The sequence below is a fragment of the Zosterops lateralis genome (genome assembly GCF_965231275.1).
Source record: "Zosterops lateralis genome assembly, chromosome: 3".
In the NCBI taxonomy this organism is placed as follows: domain Eukaryota; kingdom Metazoa; phylum Chordata; class Aves; order Passeriformes; family Zosteropidae; genus Zosterops; species Zosterops lateralis.
Genome location: NC_139764.1, coordinates 82,078,122 through 82,100,773, shown reverse-complemented (window position 1 = coordinate 82,100,773; position 22,652 = coordinate 82,078,122). Strand labels below are relative to the sequence as shown.

Sequence of the window (22,652 nt, the reverse complement as noted above, 5' to 3'; positions counted from 1 at the left end):
CTGCAAAAGTTTTACATGTGTGAACATGCATCTTCCTGCAACCCTCACTTGCCAAGGCACTTTCACTGTGACTTATGAAGGGCAAATAAAATTTGTCACACAAATAATCATGCTACTAACTCTCTTTATCTTGTAATTTAAAAAAAGTCCTTAATACATGGTTGTTAACAAACAATTCATAGAATTTATTTTATCCTTCAAGCTTCAGAGAATCAAAGCTGCTTTTACTAAGTAATTCAAAACCTCACAGGCTCACTTGGGATGTATTTGCACTCCCTGTCATATTGTCCCTATGATACTCCCATAAAATTGCTTTCTGTTTACAGCAATAAACAACCCAATGTTCTACGGGTCTCTCTTCCTTTTTGAGGACAAGAAGGAAGAAGAGAATGCTAGGAGCCAACAAAAAAGAGAGCCTCATTTTACTTACTTGAATCCTAACACGCGGATTTCTTTGAATCCTGGAAGTTTCTCAAATATTTTTTTCATCTATAGAAAACCATTAAAAAAAAAAATCAGCATATGACTAAAACACAGATACGAGTTGACTACCTAGAAAATATTTTTCATATTTCAGAAAGAGCTTTAGGAAACAGTCTCAACTGTGCTCTTTTGGGTATCATAATTGCTCAGCTTAAACACAAAATTTGCTTTGCATATAGTTGTTGTATTACCTCTTTATAGGCAAAAAGAAGCACAAAATATTGCTTTTCTTAGAAATGTAATTATGCAAACAAGTGATAATCTATTTCATAACACAGCAAGTAAAACAACATGAATCAAATGGTTTTCTCATTTTCAGCAGTTTTGGTTCATGAATAATTTTGTGATTCAAGTCACCTGTGAATTGTTAATTATTTAGAAATATTAAGCAACTGCAGATGAGTTTAGATTATTTGACAAATCGTTTAGAAATTAAACAGTTTTAACTGTCTTGTACAAACAGAATAGCAATCCATTTTTAATTCTAATGTTAACAATAGTACAATTACATGGTTTTGAATAGAAGAGGAATTATATGTGTCATAAACAATGTCTGCAGGCACTTCTGTCTGAGGGCAACACTGAAAATCTTCAGAAAAATATTTTTTTGCCTGCTCTGCCAATGCATCCTTCACCATTTTTCTACATGTACCTGGAACTGAACCAGGAAAGCGAAATAGCTTCCACTAAGATATGCCCATGAAACTGATGAGAGGCTTTAGTTAATTTTACTCAGAAAACCTTTTGGGAACCTCAAGTCATTAACTGCTATCAGTTAAACTGATAGCTGAACATTCAGTTAATATTATTAATTATGTGAAAATACCACAGGTGTTCCAATTCTTACGTAAACCACAGTAACGCACAATGAGTGTATGTCCTTTGAAGAATAGTTCAGAAAACAGTGGCTAATTGGTTTTAACATTTATATTACATTTCTCATTAGGTTTATTGTAGAAATTAAATTATGACAAAGTGCTGTCCATGAATTCCTGATTAAGTCTGAACAATACTCCTAAAGTTATTCTGTTCATCAGTTGTCTGAGGCTTCTACTGAAGTCAAAGATGTTGGCTTGTTAGCTTGGGGGCTGAATAGATGGCTTAAATGAGGGGATGAGCTGATACTACACATGAAGGAAACATGAATGTCTTGAGAAAACAGGAATGACCTGTTTAAAGTGAGGGCAGTAGATTCTAATCCTATTTCATGGGGAAGGTAATTTCATAGTATGAACCTCAGCCAAAGTACAAAGTCAACATTTTTGCACTCATTAAGCGTCCCTACCTGCAGCTGAAATTTGGTAGCTAGTTGCTGGTACTCTGGGGAGTTGGGGTCACTAAGTTCAGCTGTGTACTCCTGGTCAGTGAGAGTGACACTGAATTCCACCATTTGTTCCACAGGCAGTTCAGGGACTGCATTTGTCCCCAGCTCCTGGAAAAGAAAAGGTAAGGGCAAAAAGGGAAGAAATAAAACTAAGTGATTTTTCCCCCCCCTCCACAATTCAGTATTTAATAGGTAGAAATATTCCTGTTTAAGCCCATCCCCTTTCTGAACTATATTCCACAAAAGATGAAAGTGCCTAGGTATTTCTATTGACCTAATTCTTCTGCTTCTGCAAACAAGTTTCTATTACTTGAGAAGTAACTTGAGAGTTGCCTTTGATATACATAAATGAAGATAAAGATAATCAAACCTTTCTCGCAGAGACTGTTCCCAAGTCTTGGTTCCATCATCATAAAGTCACATTGCTGTTTCATGGTCAGAGGTTTGCATTTTTATTTTTTTTTTCTGATGATAAAATGGAATTATCCCTACCCATGATATGCCTTTCTTGTGCAGTCGACTTTGCTGCTATTAAACGTTGTCTAATTTCGTATGCTGTTTCCCAACAGTATTTGCAGCTTTTCCCTGCACTGTGTGGCCACACCTCTGTGGTGAGACCACAGCGGCCAGGAGAGGGAAAACAACAGCCCCTCCCAGCACGTCTCCCCTTCCTCAGAGGTCTCTGGTACAGCAGGTGCTGTTGTTGTGCAGAGGGACACTCCCAAGTGCCCAGCTGCATGGCTGCTCTGGGGAGACAGCAGTGGAGAACTCTCTGACGGCTGGCTGGTCAGAAAAAGGCAAGAAAGGCCCAGTCCTATCTCCTGTGTAGTGGAAAGCCCAGCAGGTATGCTTTTTTGGCATTACTTAATGAAGAGCAACGTTACAAAATGGTGCAAAATAGGCAACAGGCTCCTCGTTAAAAGAATGAAAACTGCCTAAAAGCTGGTTGCCATGCTTTTGTACTTTCTATTATATACTCAAAAAAGCATCATGCCCTACTCCAGTATATAACAGATGCTAGTTAGACCCCTTCAGTCCTGCTAGCTGAAACAGAGGGGAGCACTTGTTTTTAAACACTGTTTATAAGGTTTCTCCCTGTTCCCTGTTAGCTCAAAAGGAAAAGGTGAGTGAAAAAGTGGGTAGGAGCTCAGGCTGCCCTCACCTTCACAGGAGTCTTTGTGTCATTGAAAATTTCATTGAGCATTGTGCCATTAGGTGTGTATGGAGAGAGGGGTGTGCCAGGAGAGCCTGCGGGGGAAAGAAAGAAAAGTCAGGAAAGAGCGCATTGCACATCAAAGGTCTCCCCCTTTGTGTGTTGATCAGGTTCCAGCTCGCTGGAGCAGCTTTCCCTCAGGAGGGTGTGCTTGAGCACAAGCCTGTGCCAGAGGAAGGTGGCCATGACTTAGGGTGTGGGTAAAGCTGCTGTGTTTTATACAATAGACAACCTTTCATCCAGGCCAAACATTAGTGGTGTGGCATGTGTGTGACTGAAGGCAAAAATGGCCCTGGCTGTGCATCAGTGAAATTGTGCGAGTTAATAATATTTGGTCATTTCCTGTCATACCATATCATATATCACTAAGTGTTTAAGCTTGATTTTGCCAATTGAGATCTTTGTCCCTATGACAGCCATTTCTCATTAGGGCTCAATTTAAAGTAACAAGAGACATTGACAGAGTTTTCCACCTAGAGGCAAAATTACCATGCTGGAAGGCCTTACCAATAAGATTCTGTTCTATTTCATAAGGATATATGTTCAGGATGGTTTCTCCTTGAAGCAAAATGATCATGTCTTCAGATTTTTATCACTCCATGAATTGCTGTTATTTTAAAGAACCGCAGTTCACAACAGGGTTGGTAGGCATAATTGTAATAATCTGATCAACTTATTGTCTCGGCATTGCTCTGACTTTCTTTCTTGTCAGTCTTTATTTGCCTTGCTTGCTTATTTTGGTTAACAAAATGCAGCAGCAGCTGAAATTCTAAATGCTATTTTATAACTGAAAAAATAACCCTATTTAATCTAAATTTGAAACTAAGTAAACACATACATTTGAAGACAAACTTTGAATGCAACATTTGAGTAGCAAATATATTCTAAAGAGATTAAAAGAATGTCTTCTCACAGATTATTTTGCTAGAACATTTTCACTCCACTGAACTTCTTGTGCTTCTACAACATCCATTAAATTATAGCCTTCTAAGACTGAAGAATCATTGGTCTTAATAATTTTATTTAACAGGCAGACACAAAACAAGCAGATTTGATTTTACCTGTAGAAACTGAGGGAATGTCCTCCACCTTTTTGCCTCCTATTTTCTCTGCTGATATTTCATCTTTCCTGCCAATCAAATAGAAATAAGTGATTTCATTATCTGCATATTGTACCAGCAATGACAAAAGTGTAAAACACCAAAAACATATAGAAATTATCCCTGTGTTAAGTGTAGTTTAAATGAGAGAAGTTACCTCTAAGAGAATATTTTGTGACCTGGTTGAACAGTCAGTGGAACAGCATAAGACTACAGTTCTGTCAGGAATCTGCTCATGAGGTTTTGTGACAGATTTTATCAATGCCAGCAGAGGGATGGGATCACAGAGATTAAATTAGTGTACTGAGTCTGGTTTTATTTTTCACTCTTGGAGGTCAGTGAAGGGTTGACCACTGTCTAAAATGGAAGCAAGACTTCTTGTACATCGCCTAAATCAACATTTGTCTTCTTTGCTATTTCTCATTGTCGAAATAGTTCAATGAGAGCTTTGGGATTCTTCTATTTTTAGAGCCAATGGACATTTCAGGTTCCAGGTGTGTTTCATATGGTGGGGTGTGAGAAAATGGAAGGTGGGCTTATTTTTCAGTTGTCAGCCTGCATTATAATACCATAAGGATGCTTCCAAATAATTATGGTATCAAATCAGGTTCCTGAATCTAGATTATTTTGAGATATAGAAATGTTAGTGTATTAAAGATTCTTTCACTTGGAATAGAAATTATATTCTACAGCCTTAAAACCAAATTGTTCTTGATTTTGGGAAAATTTAGGTTTTTAGATAAGAATCTTCTAAGAGGTATTTTGAGATTTTTCTCTCCTGAAATTGGGGAGTAAAGTATAATTCCTCAAATTTTATGCAGTGCATACAGATGGAGTATTTGCGAAAAGCGGCATCAATAAAAGAACTAAGGACACTACAGATTTGTAGTGTGGTGTTAACTGAGACAGCATAAAGCTTGTAGTGTAGACAGAAAAGGTGTCTGAGCTGCATTTCTATACAGGAGCAACCTAGATGTTTAATAACATAAATAAAGAACATGAATGAATGACAACTGATTTATCACATCCTCTAGGATATCTTGCTGGTGAGAACTGAAGTATTATTTGTAATGTTTTCACAATAACTAGTTATGTGTTGTATCTATATTTGGAGACTGATTTTTCTACATGACATTGACAGAAGATACAAAATATTTTCTAAGCCACACAGTAGTAAAGATGAAGTCCAACCATGCATAATCATTGCTGTCTGTATTTCCAGCTCAGGTACAAGCAATTTCATGGAATTTACTTCACTTTCTGTTCTGTGTCTGGGGAAAACAATACTGTTCACAAAGATCCTAAGAACTCTGAGATCAGTCACTTCACTAATGCCTTGCTGCTGCTGCTCGCACTAGGATGAATGAAAAGGCCTCCCTTTGGACTTCCAGGGGAGTTCAATTAGGCCCTACATTATTAAAGGTAGGTCAGATCTCCCATGTCAGAATTAATTAAGATACGTAGGACCTCTGTGATCATGAGACAGTGTAACCTATGAATGGAAAAGATTATTTGCCTGAAAATCTCTTCAAAATCAGAGAAAACTTGAAGGAAAAAAACAATATATCAGTCAGAAGTTGTGGACAATGATTTGTCTGGCTGCATTATAGTATTTATATACAGAGAACAAGAGTTCAGTATGGTAGCTTTAATCCTGCCATTCTCCAATTTCTGAGCATTGCCAGGAGCATACTTTTTCCAAAGAGTTTCTAGAATAAAGTATCACATTAATTAACACTGTCATGGTGTAAAAAAATACAGGAGAAATCTAAAGTGAAGGCATAGAGTTTTCATGTTGCTGTCTAATGTAGCCTCTCAGCTAAACTTTTATTAAGCTGACTTTCCTTTTGAGAATTATAGCCACTTTTTCACACTCCCAGTCAACACTAGCCTAATGCAAAGCTATGTCTCTATCTGGATTTCATGCTCACATTAGTCTAAGAAAACATTCAGTGGTGTTTTGAAATGACCAGGTAACTGACATTTGGCCATATCCATTATTTATTATTCAATTACTGTGTCCTATGATATACACACCTCTCACAGCACATACCAAATACACCACAGTGCTATCTGAATATCTGCTCACATCCACACACACCTACACATATCTTTTCAAAGAAGGCAGTAACATCAAGTGGCAAGGTTCTACTTGTGCTACTTACCTTTCCTGGAAGGTTCTATGTTTTACTCGCTGCAAAAAGATTAAGAAAAACAGCATTTTACTAGTGGGTGTATCCAACCATTGAGCCTCTTAGCTCTTTTGTTTAGTATACTTTCATGTTTTCCTTCTAAGACACAACCCCTCCTTTTCCTGAGCAATACTTTGCCCTTAAATAAGCAGATGGGGAGGGACTTGGAAGTCTCTCCCAGTTTCTAAACAAATGTGAGTAATCCTTACCCGTTGAATTATTTCCAGGTGCTCTGGGGAATTGCTGAAGTTCTTGCCTATGTCGAATATGCAAAAGGTTTCCCTTTGGCAGGCAGTAACCCAGTTCTGATATTCAGAAGTATCAGGAATCCGATCCAGAAAAATACGAAAGGCTTCCCACACAGCTTCCTGGCAGACTGAGTAAGAAGAAAGGGGCTGGGGATAGATGCTTTGTACCAAATAGTAAATTTGAAAGCCTTTTAACAGTGATTTGGCATTTACACATTCATCACTCAAGATGAAGGAACACACTTCTTCAAAATGGTGTTTAAAAATTCTTTTAGAGAAGGGGATTTTCAAACTTATTAGAAAAACCATTTTAACCAAAACTTGTTAGTAATTTAAAAGCTGTTGCCTTTAGCACTTTGCAGAGCTCATTACTGTGAGATGGGACATTTATTTTCAATACTTGATACCTTCTTCGGCTTAGAGTGAGTTCATTATCTGCATTATCTAAAATATTGGTGTCTCTGAAATTAGTGCAGTAAGTATACTCTAAACTTGCTGTAGGGGTGTACTCACCTAGCTGTGTTAGGGCCCCTCAATAATACCTCAGGAACGACCTGCCCTCCCAGTAGAGCAGCTGCATGTGGAGCAGATGTGGTCAGGTTATTAAAAATGAACAGGCTGTCTTTTGAAGAGATTTATTTGTTGTGAGCTAGCAATCAAAGCTACTTTCTATCTCCTTTCTCTTGCAGATCTCTGATATTTGTTTTTCTGACCAGTTACTGCTGAATGAAGATATACCATCTGATGATAAGTAATCCAGTTACCAGATAAACATGACACATGACCAGTTGAGGAGGCATTGTAGTGTGTTCTCCCAGTTTGCCCCACATAAAGCACTGTCCTCATGGTGACCTAAGCTATGGTGTATTACCTCAGAGTTGGTATAAGGTCACAGTAGGCTCAAGTATCCAACAGCAACTGTCTGAGCTCCTACATCTGAGCTGTATTGTGTTGTGTGCGCATCCCCGGAAACATGGAATTCATATATATGTAAAAAAGAATAAAATTGTCTAAATTTTCTTAGAAAAATTCTCTAGAGGACTAATATGATCCACAGAGCTTTTTCAGTTACAAATGTGTCATGGGACTTGAAAGGGGTGGAGGTCATCTCCTAGGTTATAGACACAGAAAAGAACCTGAAAGTATATATCCAAAACAAAATGAAGGTAAGATTGTCCCACAGATGGGTACAGGCTCTAGCATGGCTACAGATTGCCTTTTCATGAAAAAAGGCAGATTCAAGGATGATGCTTGTATCACCATGTTTTCAAGTGTACCAACTTTTTTTTCCATTTATCAGTTTTGTCAGATAAATTAACGTGCTCAACTGGGAGGGCAGAAGTCTTTGAAGTCTTTGCCAGAAGTTCTGATCTTTCCTTGAAGGACATTTTTTTTATGTTTTGATGAACGTCATTGCAGTGGAAAATATGCAATTGTTCGAGGGAGCAGAAACACCTTTTTATGAATGAGTGTGCAAACTATTCAGCTGCAGAATGTGTTTTGTTGCTTGCTTTTTGGGAAGTACTCCAGTTTGAGTTGAAGAACTGGCTTGACACCTGCTTAGAAAATTTTGTGAGTGTAAGACACTGAGGAAAAGGAGTATAAGTTTAAACCTTCTTGCACTACAAGACATTTAGAGTCCAATATCCCAGCTGATGTGCTGCTCTCCAAAAAGCTGGTAGTACTGTCATATTCAGTTTCTTAAATGAAAGAGTCATAGTTACAGTTTTTTGAGTCCAGGCTAATGATACCTGTCTGTTTAAGGATAGCTTGTTTTCAGCCCAATCTGAGATGTAACCAGGGAATTTCAGGGACTTTCTGGATTAATTTCTATTTAAGAAATGCTTTTTGGATTAGCCTCTGTGGCACATTTCAGATTTCTGTCTAGTGCTCACTGGATGCTTCAATGGGTACTAAATATTTATATACCTATAGGAATAGCTACAGACATTAGTGTAGTTCTCCCATGCTGCCTATAGCAAGTGGCCACTGGAGTAAAATTTTTGCAGATCTACATCCAGGTCTCATTTCAGAGGGAACTAATTTGGTTCCCTGAAAGAGAACTGAGGAACAGCCAGGTTACACAGATGAATGTGAATGGATGGTATCTGATAAAGAAGAAAAATAGACAAGGAAAGGTGATTTAGGGAGTAGATGTTGCCTTAGATACTTGTGTCTTAGAAATACTGACTAGATTTTAGAATTAGCTTTGTTCTGTCCAGCTGCACTGCAAATGCACACATTTTTCTAATACAAAATAGAACAGCTACAGGATGAAAGACTGGGAGAGGTAGATGAAGGAAGAGAGAAAATTGGACCAAAAATTGGAATGGTAACTCAATAGGCTTTCTGTAGGCAAGGGAAGTTAAAAAAAGAGCTGGGAATGAACTGACCTAGTTGAGAAAGTCTTGTTTTTAAAATGTCTCAAATATTTGTTCTTCCGAAAGCTTTTTCATGACTTGCTGGCAATTATCTCAGCGTTTATTGTATACCAACACTGCCATAGACTTAATAGAACTGCAGATACACTAACACATTTGTGCAATAACCATTTAATAAATCCAATGCTTGTCTAAACTGGTGCTATTGATTTTGAGTAGCAATGACAGTACCTGCTCTTTTGAGAAAGCTTGTACTTCTTTCAACGCTAATGCAAGTACAATTTGTTCTTCATGTTCAACCATGCTAGAACACTGTGCAATTACTCTGAGTTAATTAGTCCTTTGAGTGCATTGTTTTATTTTCTTCTGGTAACTGTCTATCTTGAACCCTGCTGATGCATATGTAATATTTGATTATCTATGTAAAAATAAAGCATAAAGTCAATAGCACATACACTGCCTAAAGGTGAAGAACAAGATTCTGGAAAATTACTCTGTTTCCTCACAGTTAAAGGAAAGACTTTGAAGGAGGAAGTACATACTACAATAATCATCTTACCTCTTAATCTATAGTAAGCTTGATGACTGGCTAAAATCTGCTTCACTGATTCTTGTGGGCAAACTTTCACACCAGTTGAGAAAAAGGATGACCTCTTTGTTCGGTGTTTTGCCATGTCAAATATTCTCCTTATGGTTGATATCCTGGACCGCTTTGTTGTTCTTTCTGTTTTGTCTGACCCTGAGGTGACTGCAAGATGTTTGGCTTCAGCACGGTTTATTTTATTAGGAATTTCTGTAAAAAAACAAAAAACAAGAAAGTACATAAAGATACTTTGCCTAGGCAGTAGGTATCCAGTGCAAGTTCATATCTTCAAAATGGACATGGACTTGAGAATTTTTTTTATTACATTATAATGGAGTCAATGCACTGATGGAATTACTATGCTGAGGAGAAGCAGTCTCTGACCACACAGGGGAACTGAGGCTCAAGTGACTTGGTAATTAATTTCCTTGTATTTACCGAGGCTCAAGTGACTTGGTAACTAATTTCCTTGTATTTCAACACATGACCCCAGGACACACAGGGTAAAAGTTTTAGAAGCTCTAAATCCTGTTTTCAAAAGTGACTTTGGATTAGATCCACAAAAGACACTTAAGTGCTTGAACCTTGTGCTACAGTATCTCATTTGTGAGCATATCGCCCTGTAGGGAAATTTACATTGCAGTGATAAGTAATGTCTACACTAGCAGATAAGTAAAATGAGAAATAGTTGTACCTTAAGTTTTTAAAATCTTATCTTTCCTTTGGGCTTCAAGGAACATCTCCCTTCAAATCAGGTTCATAACCTTGAAGCTATCCCAAGAACTAGACCCTGATACTTTCAAAAGTTGAACAGGAGTTTTTTTGCCTTTGGGAAAAGAAAGGCCCGTTTCCAGCCTCTCGTTTACTCCACAGTGTGCTCCTCTGAAGTATTAATCAGAAGAGACAATGATTTTTTCTTTGCAACTGGATGATAAAGGTTGTGAATGCTCTGGCATCATATTTCAATAAATCTTTAATTGCTCCTGGCAAAATGGAACAACTACAGTAGAAAAACTGAAATCAATGACTAGGAATTGAAGACCTGGGATTAAGTTTTACTTATGAAATTATTTCATTATGGAAAATGGAAAAGCTTCTAGGCTGTCAGAGAACTTCAAGCATAGGAACCACCATCACAAAAATTCAGGATTCATCTGGTTCCACTTCCTAAGTATTTGTGTTGCAGTATTACATGACATAGCAGCTAAATTTAATGAGAAAAAATTAATGTTAAAAATACTGTATAAAACAGATTTAAGTGAGCTGAAATACAGCAGGATCATGTGAGAGGAGCAATGAGTATCTTTTAGGTTATCTTCCAAAATTTTATACATGTTATCCAAGATGTTAAAGCAGATTTGGAAATTCCATTTTTTGTTGTAATTTGATACAGTCATTAATGATGAAAAATAAAGGAAAAATATAAGCAGAATAGAAGACAATTTGAAATAATTAGAAAACTTTAAGAAAGGTATGTGTGTTCCTAAATCCTGATGAATCAAGCGAAAAAAATACTTGGAAAAATGGTTTGAAAGCTTCTAATGAAAGAATAAGGGGAAATAATAGGGTTAAAAAGGAGTAAGTTCATTAGGAATAGCACTATCAAGAAAATAAGAGTAAAAAAATATCTGTATGCTGGAGAAAGAAGAAATGTCATGCTGCATATAACAAACACTAATTATCCTGTTCTTAGGAAAATCAAGAGAAAATGAGGAAGGTTAAAAACACATTATCTTGACACTTTGGAATTGTGTTAATTAAATGTTTAAAGAAAAGTGGGCAGATAAATGATAAGAGAAAATTAATTGAAAAACATACTTTTATGAAAAGAATAGTATGTGAAATGAAGAATGGGCAAGGTTCTACCATGTGTGTCAGTGGACATATATATGTATGTCTACCTATGTATGTCTCAGTTCTTACTAATTTTCAAATGAACATCCACTGTTTACTGTGTAGCAATCATAGTAGTAACATCTTTATTTTGAGCTAGGTGCTACTCTGATATGGAAAAGCATCAACTGCTTGATTGTGATGAATATTGTCTGAAAGAAAGGAAGTTATAAAACAGAGGCAATAGCTGTTTGTTACTACTTTTTAATGCATGCCAGAGACAGTGACCTGCAGACCTGTAACTGCCTAATTGTTGCAAGCTAATTTAAAATGAGGATGCAATCATATAATGTTTGACATGAAATGGAAATAATTTTTCCACATCAATGTCAGGTCATGAACCATAAACTGCATAAAAGGAATTTCCCCTGTGAAAATGCATCATTGAGTTCAGCAGACTCCAGAGGTGGCCAAACACTGATCGGCTGAGACACAGAGTTATTCGGATGTTGCATGGGATGAGAGAAGATGATCCAATGCCATTGAAATCTCAAAGCAGATTCCTGAAATCCTCCAGAAGAGAGAATCAAAAGTCCACATGGGACGTAGCCAGCTGTAAGTCGGTTACCTTTCACAAAATGCATTAACTGCCATGGACCAGCTGCCCAGTCTGCCCGACCAACTGGGGCAGAGGATTTTGTCACTAAGCTCTTTGATAGCTTTTGTATGGAGCAGGGGCCTTTCTTGGGGGATTTGCTTCTTCACCAGGATTTACCTCTAAGTCTTTAACTTGAATTAAGAATTATACTATTCATAAAACTGACAAAGGAGATTCTTCTCAAATGATTGTTTTAATGGTTTCAAAGTCTCTGTGTTATGGTCCTTATTTGGGCTTTTCATTCTGAGAAGAGACCAGATATTTTCTGCTTTCAGTTTGCAATGCTCTGCCACCCTATTTAGGGTGGGTATAAATTTTTTAGTTATTTTTCTTTTAATTCTTTCCCTTCAGTGCTTTTTTTTTTTTTTTTTTTTTTTTTACCTATTTCTAAAGTATATCTATTACAATAGGTTTAATTTAATTTATATCTTATGGTTAGTAAATTTCTCTTACTAGAATGACTTTTATTATCATGATTATTTGGAATCATTTTTTTACTAAAGCAAAATTTGAGTTGGAGAAAGCACCAGCCTTTCTCTCCACATGATTGTCCAGTATGAATTTCCTAATATTTGCTGATTGTGGATGAAAGAAAACTTGCCTTCTGGCATAAACATTTCCTCATAATTCTTCAGATCAGTGTTTTCACCTGTGTCTGTGGAAATTCTTAACTGAGAATTTTTTACCTAAGCCTCACAGAAGTTTCAGCCATATATTTTACTAAAATATATCCATCTATACCTTTTTAGAAGCCTTGAATTCAGTTTCCTGATTGAAAAAAAATCAAAAAAGACACACACTGCTATGAAATTGAATCCACAGATATTAGTGGATCTTTTTACTTTGCAACATAGTCATTGAATAAACTGGAGTGATGCAAATTTTACAAGTACATCATGTAAATAATCCAAATAACACTAGGTTGGTTATCTTTTCTTAAAATAAATACCATCTGTAATATTTTCTATTTTTTTTCTAATACAAGCACATAAAATTAACATACTCAGTGTTTACTGCAAATTTACCCTGCCCAATTTGACTTTTTATTATTTAACCCTGTTGTTTCACAGAAGTGACTGTCTCAGTTTTAAAAGGTATGTTTAAGTTTTTTCTTTTTCTTTGATAGTTCTTGGGCAGAAGGACAGATAACTGTAGAAGTCTGATAATTCTTTACCTACTTCATGTAATCTCCAAGATGCCTTAAACAAAGGTCTAACTCTCCTTTCTTCTCACATGAAAGAATCCACACCATGTCCAAATTTTCCATGTGCCATACTTGCAGAAAAATATTGAGGTAGTTTTATCAAGGTTATCTGCAGAATCACTGTCAGCTGTTATTAAATTCTGGAGTTCTTGACATCTAGTCCTGAACTTAAATGAATAACAATTTTTTTTTCAAAACAACATAAAACAATTTTCAAAATATGACACAGCAATCTAATTCATATGGGATCTAATCAACGTGCTTTGATATCCATACCAATCTCTCAAGTGCATAGTACTGCTCTTCAGGTTTTGGTTTCAGGCAGATAAATGGTATTCATTTCACATATTAAAAATCTGAAATTCTTGAAATTAGGCCAGGCCTCTTCCCTGTGTCTCTTGAGAACTGCATTATCAAATTTATACCCTAACTAAAATAACCAGGCATGAGGAACAGATTTCAAATATTTCCTAATAATCTGCATGTCAAAAAAGGAAAAGTACATCACTATTGAAATGGATTCTGGAAAAAGGAGTTAAAGGTTATTCAGATAATTCGTCAACTTTGGCTGTTTTTTTTTTAAATTTACTAATATAAACATAGGAGGGAGAGGGTCTTGTTTGTACCTTTTTGTGTAAATGAAATGGATGCTTCTCTACATAGATGAATATAGTGGATATATAGAGTGGATGCTTCTCTCTCTTAATAGTACTAGTTTTGGAAAGCCTCAGATTTTGGAGTTGGTAGTTGGAGATGGAGTTGAAAAATTGCATTTTTCAGCAATGTAGATAATCTCTGGGTAGGAACATTTATCTAGAGCATTATTTTGCCATTAGACATTTATTTTTATTTGACCTGAGAAAATTTAGATGCTATTGAATACTACGAGAAGAACTAAAAATATGGTAGCTAAAGACTTGACAGCAAAATTGAAGGTGACAAAATTGTTGAAGTCTGAATAATCAATAATTAAAATCATCAAAAGGTTTGAAATGTGTGAAAGAGCAGATTAGTCTGAAAAATCAGTGGATCTTCTTAGGAAAGAGAGGAATGCTTGATTGATAAATTAGACATATTGCCTGCACAATAAAATAATAATTAAAAGACAAGGCTTATGTAAAGAGAAATGTCAAAATACAGTGAGGAAAGCTTATCAGGAAGGTTAATTCAGCAAAGATCTGTACACATGTTGAAGCTAAATTTATAGTGGGGCCAACGTTTTGTTGATAATTGAGTCAGTAACAAAAGCACAGCTGACTAGTCCTGAAAAGTTAATCTTGAGATTTTATAGTGGGCTGATCAATGTAAACACCAGATGGAGCATAGAAAGTACAAAGAGAGCTAATACCTGGTCTCTTCACCTAGAAGTCTCTCCTCCTGTCCTGGCAATAGTGAGGATCCCACATTCTAATGGCACCTGCCAGTGACAGGCAGGGTGCCCATGACATTTTCCTTATATTCCTTTTAAGATCTTTTTTTCCATGGCATTTTTCCTCAGGTCTGTTGCATGGGAAGAGTCTAACTGGATTTGAAGGGGCTTAGATGAGCAGGGACAGATTAAAATATGGCATGGCTTTATCACCAAATGCTGCCTGTATCCTGTGTGCAGCAATCTCCATCTTCCCATGCTGATGTGAAAGTGGAGGTTTTACTCTTGCTGATGTTCAGAGCTGCTTTGCCAGTGCTTTGTCAGCCACTGCTACTTTGACTGTGTTTGCTTTGCATTTTCAAGTGTGTTTTCACAACCATAAAGGCTCACAGTTTTGAAAAGTTCAGGGTATGGAATTCCATGCTAGAAAAATTAATGCTAATATTTAATCTGCTCAGGTCTTGTCTGAGAGCTGAGTGCCCTTAAACCCAAGGTTATATGGCTTGCTTGAACTTATCTTCATGTCCAGTATATTATTGAACTGTTTTTAATGCACACAGGGAAAGAACTTTGAAAGGAATTGCTGAGGGACGCAGCCATGATGATTGCTGCATCCTGGTGGGTCTTATCTGGGCTGTAACTGGAGTAGCTGAGGCACAAGGGGAAACTCACTTTGGATCTCAATTCTTCAGGTTTGGTGCACTTAGCCGGTGAGCTGCTGCTGTGAGGGCAGTATCCACTACTGTGGGGAGGTTTGGCTGAAAGACAAACTGCTGATATTGATGCTTAGTGTCCATAGAAGAGGCATCGTGGCTGAGAATGCCTCCATTTCCAAAAAATAAAAGAGGCCTAAGATATATGTTAAAAGTAAGTAATTTTCTCAGACTGAATATGGACAATGATGAGCTTGGTAATTCCTGTTTGGTACATTGGCTTTGTAAATTCCATTCTTAAATGTGAAACAGTAACATTGCCTATGGAATGAGGCCTGGATCTCAAATTGTGGCAATTCTGTCTCTGTGAGGGACAGGTGCAGGCTTCCAGAAGATCCTGTCTCCAGCTGGCTAAAATTCACTTGTGAACTTCCTGTACAAGAACCACAAAGATTATGGCCACACACTCAGCACTATAGAACCCTTCCTGTACCTACTAATATCTCATATTATGCAAGACTCAGCATTAACTTTACATGTTAGGGAGGTGCCAGGCTCTGCTTGTGCAGTGGAGACTTTATACAAAAGACAAAATATGCCTGATCCCTGTATCTCTTGCTTGGATTCAGCATGACAAAACATCACATATTCAGAAGTTGCACTCTAGCTCTCTATAACACAGGAGAGGAGTTCGTTCCAGGCTTCTGTTTAAAAGGTAAGTTCTGTGATTTTCAACCTTTTAAAGGCTATGTTCATTTTAAAAATTAGATCTTTACCAAGGGGTTTCCTTCTTGAGAATCCAGGAAAATGGTAGGTTTTAATAACTCCTGGTTCTTGTCAGAAATGCATAATAATGCTTCTTTAAATATCTATGAAAGTTGAAGAAACTGGTTACTGGTAATGTGCAAGTCTCCCATGAATCTTTGTGATACATTCCTATTGTAATCCTTATGTTAAAAATACTAAATGTTGGTTATAATTAAACAACCTACACCTCAGAACATGTATGGAAATAAATCTGAAGGAGAATGTGATAAATTGTTTTTGTTCAAAGCTGGGAGATGGCATTAGGTAATGGTTATTTTTTAGAACCCTTCAAATTAACCTGGATTTACATTTTGGTGCCAAAGACCATAGCTGTCAATGACCAGTGTGCTCTTGGATTTCAATAAGTGTGAAGAATTTAATTTCTGCAAGTAGGTAACACTGTGAAGTTAAAATAGATATCAAAATCCTTCAGCTGGTTCCCTCCTCCTCTGCTCATACATATATCTGTGTGGTTTTCTATGCCAAGTGGAGAAATACAGTTGATAACCAACTTCAGGAAGAAACAAAGAATTTGGAATAGTTTTTATGAAATTTACGCATGGGCCTTTTAAAAGAAAAACAGTTTTGTTTCCCTCTCTAAAGCAGATAATTTAGTAACTTCTTTGAATTATATTAATTATACAATTCATGGGAAAATAATTGTAGCAAATTGTCTACCTATTATAGATGAGAATAGAAAGTATAACATGCAACTGGTCAGATTTTCCTGCTTTTGTGAATATAGTTGTCACATACTAATGATGAAGCCACATTCACAATAAATGCTGTCAGTACACACCGCTAATATTGAACATGCTGAAATCTTTGAGTCAACATATGACTTCGACACATTTTCTTGAAACCTGAAAAAAACCATAGTAAGAAACTCATGTTTTCATAGATGTAATATGTCTCTTTAAAGGTAGAATTTTTTACGTTCTCTTTCAGACAGAAAGTGAAAATTTTTATTCATCAGCTGTGTTTACTTCTGCTGCTGGAATTCATAAAAAATATCAAAGGCTATCTATGTTTTCATTGCCAGTTTGTGAATATTGCAACAATCTGCTTGAAGTCCAGAACCTGGACTAAAAACAGCGTTGAAGTTTGACTGGTTTTAATGCTCATGTATGAAACGTATCTATTTATATTTCTTTGGCCATCTTAGAAGCATTTGACCTGAAGGGCTGTTCTATTAATTGATATGGATATAATATCAAAGGATGCAAGTAAATGCCTTAAATGTTTGAGTAGTTCATGAAAGGATGCATCCAAACTGCAGTGATAAAACACTCAGTTGAGCACCCCTCCTCTTTTCTGATTAGTAATTCTCAAGAGGTAGAGCCTTCTCTTAGAAAGTCAGTGAGACAGCATGAGCTCAAGTTCTAGTGATGCTTTGCCATGTGTGTCAACATTTCAACAGTTTTGATGGTATGAGTCAAAGAGTTGCAGTGCAGAATGGGTTGAGGTAACTCTATTCACATATGATAACAATTAGGATGTCTGGTATGTGAAAAGGTGCCAGAAGCCCCAGTGCCATCTCTTTGCTTCAGCTTGTGTAACTGGAACTGGTGGATTTTCCTCACAGCTTGAGATCACTCATTCTGCAGTACAATCTACAGTCTCTGGCTAATTGAATCCACCTCATTTTGACAGAGCATGACTTGCACTTAAACTTACTTAACTTAGTTATGTATCAAGCTGCATAGACCAGGTTTGGTTTGAAGGACATCTAATCCAATTCTTGATATAAGCATGGCAACTTATTCATCTAGTTTTGAGGGAGAAGAGGAAAGGGAAAAAATCTTGAATAGAAATGTCTTCATTTTGTGCCATCACCACAAACTCACAAAATTAAAGATGAGTGCATCGCTGTTTCCTGCCTGAAACTTCTGGGGTTTCTATGATCTGTGCTTAGTCATATGTATGAAAGGTATACCTGCAACACAACCACTAAAACTGCTATTTTAGGTAAAAGGGGAACCAAGATTGCAATATAAAGTTGGCTAAAGTCTGAGGGAGGTATTGAATCATTTGGGTGGCCAGAAAGAAGGTAATTTTTGCTCTGCACTGAAGCAGAACTTTAGAAGCCAGTAGAGTTCCTCACCAATGAAAAGACAAGCATGATGGCCTAAGTACAATTAGTTATGTCGGTGTGAGCCTGGGTCCTGCTGATTTGCAGATGTCTGTGTAACCAGGCAGATGCTCTGAGAACCAGCCCACCAACCTCTGCTGCTGTCCTGCTTTATGACTGCAAGGCTTCTTACAAGCCAGGACTTCGGCTTGTGTGTCACCCCTCAGGACCTCATGCATTTGTGAAATGAGGATGATAGTGTTACTCTGTCAGAGCAGGTGTTTGGTGAGGGTAAAACTGGTGGTGTGCTTGCACACAATGATAAGGCATGCTGCAATTTATGTAAGGGTATATAAACACACCCGTGCTGTGGCAGGGTACTCCCAGATGATTGTTAATCTTATGTTTTTCAGACAGGTTACTGTTCTGAAGTCTTTGTCTAGTAAATAGCAGCTGACAGTGACTAAATGCCAGCACACATCTATATGAAAACAGATAGATATTTCTTTCTTTTTTAAAAATGAGATTCAGTATCACACATTCTGAAGGGGAAGAAATTGAAACACAGTTGGGCTTACGAAGTACAAACCTCATGGAATGTACAAGATAGTGCACCTAATTCCTGATTAACATGGAAGAATTATGTGACAGAGAATGATCAGAAGACTAATTTTAATTCCAAAAGGAACTAGGTTAGAGGTAAAAAAAGAAGAAAAACATATTTAAAATACTTCAAAGCATCAAAATGCAGTAGAATGCATACAGAATTTTCCTTTGTGGAACAAAAACTGTCTTCTGGAAAGAAAACACCATGTTTATTATGTGATGGGTGTAGGCCATTCAGTTAGTGCACTGCTTAAACCACAAACACTCCAAAATTAGCTGAGAAATGAACAATCTGGATTTCTAGTAGGTTAAGACCCCCAGTTATTTTCTTGTAGCCTGTAAATGAATGTCCTGTAGAAGGAGAAAAGCTTTGGTACTTAATACTGATCATCTTGTCCACAGGTGTTTTCTGAGAAAAATCCCACATATCTTGCTATTCATTCACATGTAGTTCACTAGTCCCTATGGGACAGGTGTGACTATTTCTGGAATTAATCTTTAGGATTCAGTGACAATTGTCTAGTATTTATATTAAAGTTTGACTTTTAGCCAGAAAACAAAGAAGATGAAATCCCATATGCAGTGTAGTGTTACATTTGTTTGAGAAAGGAGAGAAAAAAAGAAGTCTTACTTTTCATAAGTCTATAAGCCCAACCAGGAAAGCCAACTTTAACATGATAATGCATATTTTATGGATGAGAGTAGAAGATAATCTTAGTGCAAAAAGCAGATATATCTTGTTTTCATTCTTTGTTTGAAGCTTTATATTCCTTGATTTTCCTTTGGTACAAATTTGCTTAAACTTTTTTTTTTTTTTTTCCTTTTCTTTTCTTTTTTTCTTTTTTTTTTTTTTTTTTTGAGGGCAATTATAATAATGAAGATCTGAAACATTTATTGCTGAATTAGAACAGCCTAGCGGGAAGGGGTGAGTCAGAATGAATTAAAATGATTTCATAGAGCACACACAAAGCCTTTGTGTCCTAAGGAATGGCTGGGTAAATAGCAGATATTTGCTTGCTGAATAAAAAATGCCACAAAACAGCCTTGAATATTCTCTGGCCCCTTGTGTTCTCAGTATCAAATGCTAGGATGCACCCAGTATCAAGGTGTAGTTTTGAGAGTTTAAAGCTCCTCTGCATTTTGGTATTTAGTCTGGCTGTTCAGTAGTGTGCTATTTAGATTTTGAGCACAGATTTTTGCTGTTACAGGGCTTTATCCCTCTCACTTTCACTTTCCATTGCTAGAGACAATTTTTTTCAGGACAGAGGCAAAATTATGGCCAAAGTTAAACACCATAACTCTTATTTTGCTCTCTACAGTCTCCTGTTTGTTTACTGTGGAATTGAAGGTGCTCCTGGAGAGCCTCCAAATGGATGAGAGAAGGGCTCTGTGGGTCCTTAAATAGGGACAGGGAGGAAGGACCAAAAAACATTACTAAGCAAGCTCTGTATTTGTTAATCAACTTTTTGTTAACTATAAATGTGAGAAAATAATTTGAATTCTAGTTTTTCATGAGGAAAAAAATCAACTGACTATCCTTTTAAATATGCAGATTTTTGTTGTTGTTGTTGTTTTTTTGTTTGTTTGTTTGTTTGTCTCAGATGGAGCTGTAGTCTCTTATTTCCTAGTCTGTCACAGTTTACATGTACTGCAAATTTGAATGATGATAAAGGTCTTGAAACACCTATGTTAGGAGCCCTAACAAGTGATTCATGGAAATATGCAGACTACTGAGAGAGCCTATATACTTTGAAAAAGTATTTTCTCTAAGTATCTGACCCTAATGCCAAGTCATAAAATAACAACTCTGGAAGCATCTCTGCTCTAGAAAAGAAGTTTCTCAAGACAAGCATTAAGGGTTTTGAGATCTGTGTGCGTATATTGGAAATCAAATAGTTTAAAAATATTATGTATGTTATGACTAAATGTCAAAAAAAAGTTGTTATTATTATACATTTATGCATACCACATGCACTTTATAGAGCTGTTGGCGAGGAATATTTCTACTTATTTAGTATTCCTTTCTGTCAAGATAGCCCCCCCTATCATTTTTCTGGTCTTTTATGGAAAGTATATTGTAACATACAGTTGCAATTTGCAGTTGGTGAAATTATGTGATGCCACTGTTAGCACTATTGCTTTCTAAGCTGTAATTATAAATAGGGCCTGCAGTGATGCCATCAAGCACGTGTGAATTGCCCGGAATTCATTCTGTCTCTTTCCATCACACAATATGCAACTTAAATGCAAAACCAGTGCATCTTGATAAAACTTGTTTTCTTGTCAGACATGAAATATCATCAGTCTCTCATTTTTTCTCACATTTCAAAAATATCATTAGTGATTAAATTAAACTATTTGCATAGAATCCAAAAGTAAAATTAAAGAGCCACAAAACATAATTCTAGTCCTAACTATATATTTTCTCAAGGATTTTTTCAGTACTTTAATTGTTCACTAGAGAAGATTTACATAATTTAACTGAGATACAAGAACTGTGGTCTGTATTTCTTTAAGAAAAGCAGGGGTTTCATAAAAAGCCCTAAATGTGTAAATAAAACTTTTGAAATAGTATTGACAGCAAACTATTATTTCATGCTGTCTCCCTAACAAATATTTAGATAACATTGAGGAGACTTATCTTTTATAATTTTACATTCTTTGCATTTAATTAACAGACCTGACATAAAATTAGAAGGTCATTGACTTGAGCACACATGGCAGTTGTAATGTTAGCTTTTAATTCAATTATGCAAATATCAAGGCATAGATGGAAAAGTTAATGAGAAACCTCCTCCAAAATTAAATGCATTCCCCAAAGCTCTAAGTCTTTTGAATATGGGACTAACTAGGGAAAATCACATCACCATAATTTCTTTTTTGTTGTTGAAGTAGTTTTATAAATGTTGTGAACTTTTAAATGTTTTTAAATAGAGCAATAGTTAGGTGATGTACTGAGTACAGAGCAGTTCCCTGTATTTCTGTTTTCTTGTGAATAATTTTATAGTTATTACATTAATCCTTACTGGTATTGCCATTTTTTGTATGTTTGCCAGTATGGTGTATTCTTCCAGAATTTGTCTATCTAGAAGTTTTTGATGTTGTTTTTAATAATCAGAATAACTAGTAAACTAATTCACTAGTAAATGCAGATATCTTTTGCTACTTTTTCTTCATTTCAGTGATGAAAGGCCGTCTTTAACCACCTCAACACTTAGATGATCTTTCAGCCTTTTTTCACTTTCCATATATTTGTCTCACAGATAACATTTTTTCATAACAGAACATGTTCAGATAAAATGAAGCTAAATGGCATCTCTTACAGATATTGTAAAACCTGCAAAACACACCTAAGAAATAATGCCAATATTTCCTTTTTCAGCTTTATAGCAGTATCAGTAACCATAGTGTCTCTAGTTGAATTGTCAAAACACCACATTTTTTTCTAAACAAAAAAACCTGTAATCTTAATCTTGCAAATATTTTGTTTCTCAACATATGCAATGTAAAATTTATCTAAACCTTTAATATATGAACTTACCTCTGCTTCCCTGAACTTGGAGAGCAAGGCAAATGATCAAAAATATTAATCCAGTTTTCAAATGCATGCTGTCTATTGATCATTCACAGTTTTCAAGACCAGTCATGAAGCAAACAAGAATATTTTGGTCAAGCAGAAGAATTCTATTTTCTTAGAGAACTAAAATCCCCAAATGTCTTTATTTTTCAGTCTCCAGCCTTGGACTGCATTGAGTTGCAACTAGGCAGAGTGCAAGAGGTGCCAGAATGCAGGAGCTGGGCGAACCCCTCCAACGCCCACACTTCTAGCCCGGGGAACTGGAGTGGTAAGACAGGAGTGACGAAGTTTTAAAAAAAAGCAGTGTCTGTTTCTGGAATAATCTGTTTATCTGCTGCTCAGACATAATC

At 36.4% G+C, this 22,652-nt stretch overlaps 1 protein-coding gene across 1 annotated transcript in view; it reads right to left on the bottom strand.

Moving 5' to 3' along the window:
- Positions 1-22,333, bottom strand: part of IMPG1 (interphotoreceptor matrix proteoglycan 1) — a gene marked incomplete at its 5' end in the record, with an annotated part of 55,988 nt that extends 33,655 nt beyond the window's left edge. The window contains 8 exons of the mRNA XM_083856187.1: positions 431-489; positions 1,769-1,915; positions 2,970-3,055; positions 4,082-4,149; positions 6,286-6,314; positions 6,522-6,688; positions 9,501-9,734; positions 22,267-22,333. Coding sequence (XP_083712313.1) covers positions 431-489; positions 1,769-1,915; positions 2,970-3,055; positions 4,082-4,149; positions 6,286-6,314; positions 6,522-6,688; positions 9,501-9,734; positions 22,267-22,333 — 857 coding nt within the window. The remainder of the gene's footprint in view (positions 1-430; positions 490-1,768; positions 1,916-2,969; positions 3,056-4,081; positions 4,150-6,285; positions 6,315-6,521; positions 6,689-9,500; positions 9,735-22,266) is intronic.
- Positions 22,334-22,652: the final 319 nt, after the last annotated feature.